We start from the raw sequence: 11,209 nt of genomic DNA on the forward strand, positions 1-11,209 counted from the left end.
CCAATCAACCAATCATAGTAGTGGTGGAAAGGCAGAAATAAGACAACTGTAAAGATAGATGTAGCTATACCAAGTGATAGAAACACCAGGAAGAAGGAATATGAGAACACACACAAACAGGTAGGCAACTGCAGAGAATTTTGTGTTTTAAAAAAACTACCAAGAGGTTTTTCAGAGTTATACCTTTATTCTTAAAAATGATATGAGTTATATTATATCAAAATTAACACAAATTCAAACAGAAAAGCAAAAATTGGTTACAAAAAATACAAAACGTGACAAAAAAAAAAGAGTCTAAAAGACAACTATTACTCCAAAGCATTTTCTTGGGGTTTCATGTCTTTTTTCTATATCACAGACATAACAGCAAAAATTTATTGCACATTCATTTAACTCTACTTTTAATTGTGCATTTAATGTTACTGCACCACATTAACGCAATGCAGCATGTTGTAGAGATCCATGTCAGTCATAGTGCTGCAAATGATGACAGACTGAGTGGCTCTCATTTCAACGTGCTGTAGCTATGATTTGATGACTTCGAGGTAAATTGGCAAAGCTGCTGTACTCTGGATCGAGGTCTACACTGTCAGGGCCTCCTTCACAGGAAAAGGTGAAATCCTGCAGCAGTGAGACTAAGAAGATAAAAAGCTCCATACGAGCAAGAGACTCGCCAACACACGCTCTCTTCCCTGTAAAGACACACAATCACAAATCACTCTATGGTAACCAAAATTGCTTGTTCTTATTATTTTAGGGTTTCTACCTTACAATAATAAGTGCCTTGAGGCCAGGTTAGCTGATTTATATAGAGCTACAGCTGAAAATTGTATAATTTATCAACTGTGTCAGGACTTTATGTACCTGCAGAGAATGGCATGAATGCAGGATTTTTCTTGAAGTTGCCGTTATGGTCCAGGAAGTGCTGGGGATTGAAGAACCTGGGAGTGGCCCATTGCTTTTCCTCTTTCAGCACAGAGTGCAAGAAAGGAATAATTACAGTGTCCTGTTCAGAACAAATATGTTGTTAGTCTATTGATGCTTTTAATACTTTTGACATTAACCCCTGACATGATGCACAATGGACTTAATACTGACTGTAATACGTATAATGTCTTGGAATTAAGAATACCTTTGGGATTGTATAACCCCTGAAGGATATGTCATTCAGTGCGTAGTGAGGTAGGCTGAAGGGCACAATGTCAAGAAAACGTTGGACCTCATGGATGACAGCATCTGAAAATGGGAGGGACTTCCTGTCGTCCATCCTGGGACAACAATCTTTTCCAATTACAGTGTCAATCTCTTGCTGCATTTTCTCTGGACAAAGCAAAACAAAAACTATAACCGCTCTGATCTGTTTGTAATGACTGCTAAGTTTTAGATTCACAAACAGACTTATCTCTAACTATAATATATTTAGGGCTAAAAGCAAGTTGGTAATACTTTTTTCTGTACACCTACCTTGTATTTTGGGGTATTTAATCAGCACAGTGAGAGCATATCTCAGGGTGGAGCTGGTGGTCTCTGTTCCAGCAACAAACAGATTCAGTACAGTAGAAACCAAGTTGTCATAATTGAACTCACTTGAGGGATTGTCCTTTTCCTAAGGAGACAAATTAGGAACATTGTTGTCTCAACAGAAACCAAATTTAAAATACTCAAATGCCTTTTTAGCAGCACATAACAGACCAGCTCGAAATATAGTTTAAATAATTCCAACCTGTTTAATGCAAATACGGAAAAAAGAACGACACAATGCAAAGTGCCCTAAACAAAGCAACTGATCCTTCAGTTCTTTCCAACCTGATTAATTCTGATGAGGAAGCAGTCAATGTAGTCTCTGGGGGAGCTGGGGTCCAGTGTCTGTTTGTGCTCTTGGATTTTCCTCTCGATAAAATCTCTGGCCTCCTCTGCATGCCCAAAAATAGTTTGGTGGTAGCCAGGAAGATGCTCCATGAGCCAGGGAAAGATGTTGTGCATCTTCAGGAGGGAAAAACACAGCAGCTTTATTTGTCTAAAGACGTATGAAAATATGCAATCAGTATTACTGAGTATTAATTCTTTAGACAACACACTTCATGTCAGGGACCTGGATCTGAGCGACCCAGGGTCCATGAGCAGCTATGGACTGATATAATATATTATGTATGTTGGCTGCACTGTGCTGCTGTTCTTGTGTTCTCCATGCTTGTATGTATAGGCAAGTGGATGTGTCTGTGAGTGAGCACTGGGTTTCAGGCAGGCCTGGTGGGTGTGTCCCATCTGGAGACTGGCCACACCTAAAGCAGATGATCACACACACCTGCAGCTAATGAAGCCTAGTCGGGGAGCTACTTAAGAGTGTGGCTGAGCGCGTCTTGGTGTGGGATCGTTGTGTGAGACTCCACGTTAGTGGGCTTTGTGAGCCAAGTTAAGTGAGTGCATGCCTGAGTGTCCTGACGGTTGCTTCTTTGTTATTTTCTCCAGGAAGGAGCATGGAAGACAAGAGCAGCGAGCACTGGGTGCGCGGACACACAGGAGCAGAAGAGCACGGACTTGTGGGTGGAAGACACGACATGGGAGTCAAGGGAACACACTGGGATTTATTATTCTGTGTATTATTTACACCACTGTAAATAAAGGCACTGTTTATCATAAAGAGTCTAGCATTTGGGTCCTCCTTCCTCACATCCCCACGGTTGGCCAGTGCTAACTGTGACACTTCAGCTTTGTTGGTTTGGAGGTAAAAAATGCAGAACTATCTGATCAGTATGTTTGTTGTATTTTTTTTATATGTTAATTTTTTTGTAATCATGTCCACTGACCTGACCAAGAGGAGTACTGTTGAACATGAAGATCTTAGATATGATGGTCAGAAGGTGCAGGAACTGCTTGTCTTCAAAACTGAAGCGTTCCCCAAAAACCAGGCAGCAGATCACATTAGAAACAGTGCTGCTTAACAAAAATTGGGGGTCAAATGGTTTACCTGGAGAAAAAAGGAAAAAGACAGCTGAAAATGGCTATCAAAGTTCCAAATTAAAAATGCAAATATGTTTTTATTTAAATAAATCATCTAATTTAGTTTAGTTTCTTTTGAAGAAAGATTTGACAGTAAGAAACTTTCTGTCAGTGGGCTGGGTCTGTGACCCAGCATTTTCGAGTTTATGGTCTTTTTGTGAATTTTTTGTTTGGAATGATGCATCCATCCATTCGCTTCCGCTTATCCTTTTCAGGGTCGCAGGAGCCTATCCCAGCTGTCATAGGGCGAGAGGCAGGGTACGCCCTGGACAGGTCACCAGTATGTCGCAGGGCCAACACACAGAGACAAGCAACCATTCACGCTCACATTCACTCCAGCATTCACACCTATGAGCAATTTGGATAAATCAATTAACCTATCCCCACAAACTGCATGTCTTTGGATGGTGGGAGGAAGCCAGAGTACCCGGAGGGAACCCACGCAAACACATGCAAGAACATGCAAACTGCACACAGAAAGATCCCGGCCTGATGATGGAATTGACCTTCCTGCTGTGTGGCAACAGCTGACCACCGTGCAACTGTGCTGCACCATGGATGGGTGGTTGGCACTAAATAAAAGAAAAATAGAAAACTTCATGGATGTAGTTTTCTATTATTTAGTATTAACTTATTCTTAGCATTGGCAGTATGCTTAGTTACATTTGCTTCCATGTTGTCTGGTCCAGGTGTCTCGTCTCCCCTTCCTGTCCCATGTCTGTCCTTTCTGTCATGTCTCGTTCCCTCTTTCTCAAGTGCCCCTTGTTTAAGTCTCCCTCTCTCTCTAGTGCTCCCTCACTCTTGTTCTCCCTCGGTCCCTCTGTCTGTCTCTCATGTTTGCTTTCTCTTGAACCTTGTGTCAAGCTTTTGCTTCCCAGTTTACATCTCTCCACGTTTCCTGCTTTATTTTGACAGTCTTGTGTTCCATGTTCAGTATTAGTTTTGCTTGCCCTTTGGTGTCATGTTGATTTGTGTCAGCTGTGTTCCCCATATGTTTCCACTTCCCACATTACCCTTCTGTGTATTTAACTCCTCTGTCTCCCTTTGTTCACTGTCAGGTCGTCTGTTTTCCTCGCCTTATGATCCATGGATTTAATGTTGTCTTTAGTCTCAGTTTTTGCACGCTCCTTTTCATGTTAATGTTTTTCTTGTCTAGTCTTAGTGTTTCCCAGTTTAGGTTATAGTTTAGTTTTTGCCTTTGCCTTTTGCTTTTGTGTTTTCATCAGCCAAAATAAACAACTCGCTTTTTGTTGTACTCCAGTCTTGTTTCTTGTTATTCTGCTTCTTTGTCTGCTCCACAAATATACTGGCCATTCGGCTGTTTACACTTTCACAACAACCAACAAAAGAGAGCATTATGATAAACAAAAAAAGTTCTTCACATTAATCAACTGAAGTCCACTAAGGTTAATTATCATATGATGATAACATGAAGTTCAATAATGAAATCATCTGTCTGGATTTTTGGGCTTTTGGATTGCAATTCTTTTCTTTTTCTCACTTCTGCTTTCCTCTTTTTAAATCGAATTCTTTCATCATCACGCTGATTCTCTAATTTGATTTGATATTCATAACAAAAAAATCTCTGCTCTGTGTGCTTTAAATCTCAGTGTTTTTCTGTCATTCTACCTTTCAAAATCTCCCTCAGCCATGTCCACTTTATCATTGTTGCTCATCCAAGTCTCCAGCTGTGTTATTATTACCACCAGCATCTAGGCCCATATGTATTGTACTATTTCCTGCCATTGCTGAATTTCCACCCTTCTATGTTGCTTCTTTGGAATCTACTTGCCAAATACTTTGTTGTACTTCACTGTCTGCTATGGAGTAAATACTTAAGTATTTTTTTTGGATTGTTTGTTTCTAGCATGTACCCCAGTAGTCACAAGGTTAACACAAAGCTAACACAAAGAGGCAGACAAACACACACCTACAGCCAGGTTAGGATGAACAAATACACTGAAACCCATTTGTTTGTACTGTGAGAGGACTCTGAGGCTGCAAACTCTTCACATAAAGGCCCAGACTGACCAGAGAGCAGCATTACTCCATTATAGTGCAATTACACTTTAAGTATTAACAGCAGCATAGTTCCTAGGCATGGCACAAAATTATCTGTGTGTTCACGCCTACTTACTCTCTGTTATATAGGCCACTCTGTATAAACTGCTTTTGCTCCAAACTTGTGGTTAGATCATTAACTTTTATTGATAATATTCTCATGAGACCCAGCTTATTCAGTTAGCTCCTCTGCAGCTGACACACAAATCACAAAAAAAGTTTGACTGAAAGATCCATTTTTCCTCAGTTTTCAGGTGGATATGACAATTGAAAGTAAATAATTTTATTAAAACATATAACTGTAAATTGGCATGGATAAGTTTATCCTTTCCAAGTGCATCACTCATGTCACAGCAAGCAGACGCTATAAACGATAGTGTTTTAGCATGTTATGCAATATTCCATGTCTTCTGTTCAAACGTTAAAGAGTTCAGACAAAGCAGGATTTGTATGTTAATTGCAAAATCTGATAGACTTCAAATGTTACTGAATTATTTGACATATTTTATCAACATTTTTATGTGTATTTGGTGCATTTTGTTACATATTTATTTTTGCTTCTTACTACAGCCTATTTCTTGTGCAGGCACAAATTAGGAGTTTTGCAATTTTTGCAAGAAATGTTCTTGTTATTATGTTTTATTTCTTAAACTGCCAGTCAATTTTGAGGTAAATATTGAATTGAAATCTTTTTTGTCATAGTCAAGCTACTGTACTGGAAAAAAAGAGAGAGAAACTTAAGCAATGATTGAGCAATGAATGATTTTTCAAATCCACCCTGTATGTAATACGTGCCCACACAATAGCTGAAAACGCACCTTCAAATGTACGTATGTGAACCCTCAAGTGTTCGCTGACTTCTTGGATCCATTCTTCCATCCCCTTGCGTCCCATCCCAAAGTCTCTCAGGGTTGTAAGTGTGAAGCGTCGCAGCTGGCGCCAGCGCTCCCCATTACTGATTGCTAAACCTGAAATGTCAGGATTAGGAAAACTTTTACACAAACTATTATTTGAAATTTCTTTATTTTCATGTAAAGTTGACTTAGAGTCATGCCAAAGAAATCACTGGTCTTGAAAACTGATATATGGTGTCTTGTTACCATAACCCTTGGTAGCTTTGAACAGAAATGGTACGGCCATTCTGCCTGTGAAATCATCTGCCTGATCTACCAAGGCTTCTTTCACAGCATCATACCCCACCAGAACCACTGTCCGCTGCCAGCCCATGTACAGTGTCATCACAGGACCATAGGTTTCACTGAACTAAGAAAAAGAAAAAAACCTTGTTTGTATTTATGCAACGTCAGCATGCAGCTAAAATAAAAATCCAGAACAGTAATGGAGGGTGCTCTTGTTTATTCTTACTGAACAATTTAACAATATGAAAAATGCTAAAAATTAATAAATAAATCAATAAAAATTCTCACCTTAAGTATGCTTTTAAAAGGTACATTTTTGTCTATTTGTGGCAGGTTTCCTAGAAGAGGAAGTGGAGCAGGTCCTGGAGGCAGACGATACTTCCTTCTTTTTACACTAAACAGCCACAGCAGAGCTAAGATTAGCCCTGCCAAGATCACTGTGGCAGAAAACTCCATAATGTTGTATCATTTTTGTATTTTTGTCCTTCCTTATATACCTACTTTCTCTCTGTGATTGGCTTCTGTAGCTAGTTTATATTTAACAGAGGTTTGGCTGGTTGGACACACATGACCAATATGATGTTTTAATCTTGTGGACCTTAGCACACTTTTACTTCATTAATGATGCTCATTGACAAAAAGCTGTTGCAACATTTGATTTGAATAATAAAGTCAAAACATGTAAACCATCGCTCATCCTAAGCTTTCCTTGAGTTTTACAAACTCAATGATTTCACTACAAACTTGATAACGATGTCAGTCAAACCAAAATATAACCAGACCTTGTTGATAAGGACAACTGATAATAAAATCTCACATGAACACAGAAAAAAATCCAAAGATATCCTCATTTGACAGTCTACACTGCCCTCTACTGGAATCAAGATTTGACCCACACACTGCTCTGGCACCTGTTTGAACATTTACATGCTGTCTGCAACAGCATACGTAACTATTATAAAATAGGTTCAGTTTCTAATACAAATCTGCTCTCTTACAAAACCAATCAACTCTGTGAAATGAATCCAAGCAATCCAATACTGTGCTTCACTCGTAGAAACATAAAATATGTTTACAGTGAATGCTGTTAAAGTAGCAAATACTTATGATCTAAATTTGAATGGAACATTTCACAAAGTTATTCATTATCAAATCTTTGTCTCACCTTAAGTATGCTTTTAAAAGGTACATTTTTGTCTATTTGTGGCAGGTTGCCTAGAAGAGGAAGTGGAGCAGGTCCTGGCGGCAGATGATACTTCCTTCTTTTTACACTAAACAGCCACAGCAGAGCTAAGATTAGCCCTGCCAAGATCACTGTGGCAGAAAACTCCATAATGTTGTATCATTTTTGTATTTTTGTCCTTCCGAATGTGACAGGTGAGACCTGGAGACTTGGGACCGCGCCTGGTGGGCGGAGCTGGTCTTTGCTCCTTTCATAAGCGCAGGTGTGGGCAATTGGGTATTCCTCTGCAAACCTGAAGCTGCGAGTGCTTGGTACAAGTTGGGCAAGTTGGTGTTTCTTAACTTCTGTCTATGAAAGTCTGATACGGGTCCTCCCCTAAACTTCTGTTAGAACGGTGGGAAACATTGCTCCCGTGAGAACGGTATAGTGGACTTCATCGCCACTGACCCACATTTATTAGGGTGTGACACGAACTTGTGGATAGAGTACCGAGCTGCTGCTTTGCCAGGCGGATTTCTGGCTGCGGGCAAAGGACCCGACACATCAGTGTGTTTTAATTTGTTTTAAACTGGTGTAAGTCGACAGACTGACTGCTGCGGCTGTCGATTGTTTTGTTTTTTTGTTTTAATTTTTTCTGTATCAGTAGGCACCACAGATTGATTCTTTTAGTATTTTACCCCCTTTTTTATATATATATATATATATTGTCGCGAACGGTGAAGGCGCTGCAGGGAAAACAAATCCTTTTTTTTTTGTCTTGCCGCTTTTGCATGCACAGCGGTGGGCCTGAGTGAAGACGGCACTGAAGATTGTTTTTGTTTTTTTTTCTATAGTGTTTTGCCCATTTGGGGTCATGTGTGAGTTGCCGTCCCCTTTTTAACCTGTGTGCTATGTCGATTTGTTCTTAAACGGTTCCCCGCAGCGCTTGTCCTGTCTCACGGGCAATTATACAGTTTTATCGTTTTTAATAAGGTAAAGCTTTTTAATTGTTTTTAGGTGCCGCTGTTACACTGTTACTTTTATTTGGTATTAAAGATTAAAACTCTTCTTAACTGACTGTGCGCCTACGGCTCTGTCCTATTTTAAATAGGTACCTACCACGGGTCACACTTATATACCTACTTTCTCTCTGTGATTGGCTCCTGTAGGGGTTTGGCTGGTTGGACACACGTGACCAATATGATGCTGTAATCTTGTGCACCTTAGCACACTTTTACCTCATTAATGATTCTCATTGACAAAATCCTTTGCAATACTTGATTTGAATAATAAAGATAAAAACTTTGCTGGATTTAAATAGAAAATTGGTGTAAAATATCCATAAAAATAATTGGCAATAATGTAAACTTGATGCACTACACAACAAACTTGATAATGATGTCAACTAACACAAAATATAACCAGACCTTGTTGATAAGAACAACTGATAATAAAATCTCACATGAACGACAGTTATTTGACAGTCTACACTGCCCTCTACTGGAATCAAGATTTGACCCACAAACTGCTCTGACACCTGTTTGAACAGCTGTCTGTAACAGCATAGGCACATATAAACTAATAGTGAATGCTGTTAAAGTAGCAAATACTCATGATCTAAAAGCAGCATTTCACAAAATTATTCAATATCAAGTCTTTTTCAGACTTTATTTGGATTGTTTATTTTCTTTTTCATATGAAACTGGGGTTACCTACTCAGCACAAACATACAAACATAGTTTTGTTAAGTTTAAAAAGCAATTACAATTTGATGTTCAAAAAACCTTTATGCTTTGTTGACACGTCTAAAGTAATTTGTACTAACTATTAGTTAACTTATAACTGGAACGCATACTGTTTATATTTCATGCCTGTGCTTATTGGTTTGGTTCAATTTTGACCCGAGTCAAAAATTCCCTCATAATGTGTCTATATTAAATGTTGAACTATGTATCCATTTAGAAACCAGTAACATGTTACCTGAATTTAGTAAATGGATAATTAATTAATAATCCATTAATTTCAGAGAGCAGAGAGAATGTATTTATATAAATTATGACACAATCTGATGTTCTATTTTATATGAAAGGATAACACTGATTAATGATTTAAATGTTTTTTTTAAAGTGGAAATGATTATAACATTCTTAAACATTCATATAAAGTTATATAATCATTATGACTGTTAAAGACAGGTATAACTGAATTATCATTAAATAAAACCCTTGCAACTGCAATTTATAATTATTAACAGTGAATAATATTTAGAAAGAACTTGATTTTTGCAAACTAAACCATTCAGTGTCATGGACACTGTGTTCTGTGCCCACATTTACAGTATTGTATTCTTTGCAGTCAGCAGAAAACGTCTGGTTGGTTTCTTTATGATTATGTTCTCAGTTTGTCTTATAGTTTTCTTACCCTTTGGAATCTACTTTCTGCTTGTGGTTCATATTTAATTCTTTGTTTTTCAGTGTTTTGTGCCTCTCCTGTGTTCTCTTGAATTATGTCAAGACTTTTTCTCTGCCTCTTATTTTTCCTTATCATGTTACTTCTTGTTTTATTTTGGTAGTCTTTTGTTCTTTGTGTCTTGTGGCTGTTTTACCTCCTTTTGTCATTATCAGTGACTAGTTCCACATGTTCCCATCTTTTCCCTATTCCCCAGGCCCCTGTGTGTGTGTATATATAGCTCTGTCTTTGTTTTACTCCTTATAACTTCCTGAGAATAAACACCTTCAAGTTTGAAACTATTGCGTTCAGAAGGAATCCCTCCAAGTCAGGGATGCATTACAGCCAAGTGGAAGAGTTTAAATATCTTGGGCTCTTGTTCACAAGTAATATGTAATAGGCTTCTCGGTTTTCTGAAGGTTGATGTACTAGCACTGGCAAGGAATTTAATTTCATGGAGTGAACCTGTGTATACAACAGCCTATCCTGCAGCTATTCTCCAGTGCGGGACGCAGACCCATCGTCTTCATCGGGTGGAAGTAAGCATCGCAAGTGTTTAGAAGCAGGGAGGGGGGTGAGTGTGTGTCTGTTTCAGTGCACATGCATATGTATGCATGTGTGTGTGTGTCCCGTGTTCAACTGAGAGAGACCGTCCTTTCACCTGGTTAAGCAAAAAGTCAACAGTCCTCCAGCTGATGCAGGTGGCCTTGAGGCCTTGAAGGATGGGGTGAGAGAGTCAAAACACAGTCTTGTAATCTGGGAGAAATTGTTGTGCCAGCCAGCCATTCGGCCTTGGAGCCATTCGCCCTTGGAGCCTTCTGGCTGGCCCCGGGCAGCCACATAAAGATAATGGTTGTTTGGGTTAGGTTTAATGCAAACAAACTGCATCCAATTTCGCAGCTGATCTAATGTCCATCACTGGTCCCCAGACCTATTGATTCCCTGTTGCAGAGTCTTGAGCTTCTCCAAGATCTTATCCATATTGTGTTCAATAAGCACAGTCCGAGTACTCATGGCCTTGCCCATCGCATCGCCCAGAATTAGACGAGACTAGAGAAAGACGCAGAGCCAAGCAGGAAAGATTTTTTGTTTTTATGTTTCTTTTTGTGGCGGTATAAACAATGAAAGGTGGTGGATTGGCCAACTGGTCATGATTGACCCTCCATCTCATGTTGGTACTTCAATCATGAAACTGATGATCGGCTTTTCTCTATTGTTTGTTTATCGCCCACTCCGCGCCAGAAAGAGGAAACCAGTAGTGATGTATCGGTCGCGAACGAAATGGCTCTTAGAGCTGGCTCTTTGAAGTGAACGACGCCAGCCGGCTCCTTATTGGGAGCCGTGTTGTTGTTGTTGTTGGTTTTTTGTTTGTTTGTGTTTGTTTTTTCTTTCTCTCACC

At 39.2% G+C, this 11,209-nt stretch overlaps 1 protein-coding gene across 2 annotated transcripts; it reads right to left on the reverse strand.

Annotated features, from left to right (window-relative positions):
* Positions 1-393: 393 nt before the first annotated feature.
* LOC146373312 (cytochrome P450 2G1-like) lies at positions 394-8,053 on the reverse strand. 2 transcript variants are annotated; one of them, XM_084951287.1, is made up of 9 exons: positions 7,366-8,053; positions 6,162-6,324; positions 5,880-6,029; positions 2,808-2,968; positions 1,807-1,983; positions 1,465-1,606; positions 1,133-1,320; positions 865-1,006; positions 394-692 (listed from the first exon to the last, which is right to left on the reverse strand). In XM_084951287.1, the coding sequence occupies exons 1-9, from the start codon at positions 7,531-7,533 to the stop codon at positions 511-513; spliced, it is 1,473 nt and encodes a 490-aa protein (XP_084807413.1). In that variant the 5' UTR covers positions 7,534-8,053; the 3' UTR covers positions 394-510. The 2 variants fall into 2 exon arrangements, with proteins under 2 accessions (XP_084807413.1, XP_084807412.1); XM_084951286.1 differs by lacking the exon at positions 7,366-8,053 and adding an exon at positions 6,489-6,687.
* Positions 8,054-11,209: the final 3,156 nt, after the last annotated feature.

This window comes from Perissodus microlepis, chromosome 14 (assembly GCF_051167445.1).
Source record: "Perissodus microlepis isolate ML-2025 ecotype Zambia chromosome 14, ASM5116744v1, whole genome shotgun sequence".
Lineage (NCBI taxonomy): Eukaryota > Metazoa > Chordata > Actinopteri > Cichliformes > Cichlidae > Perissodus > Perissodus microlepis.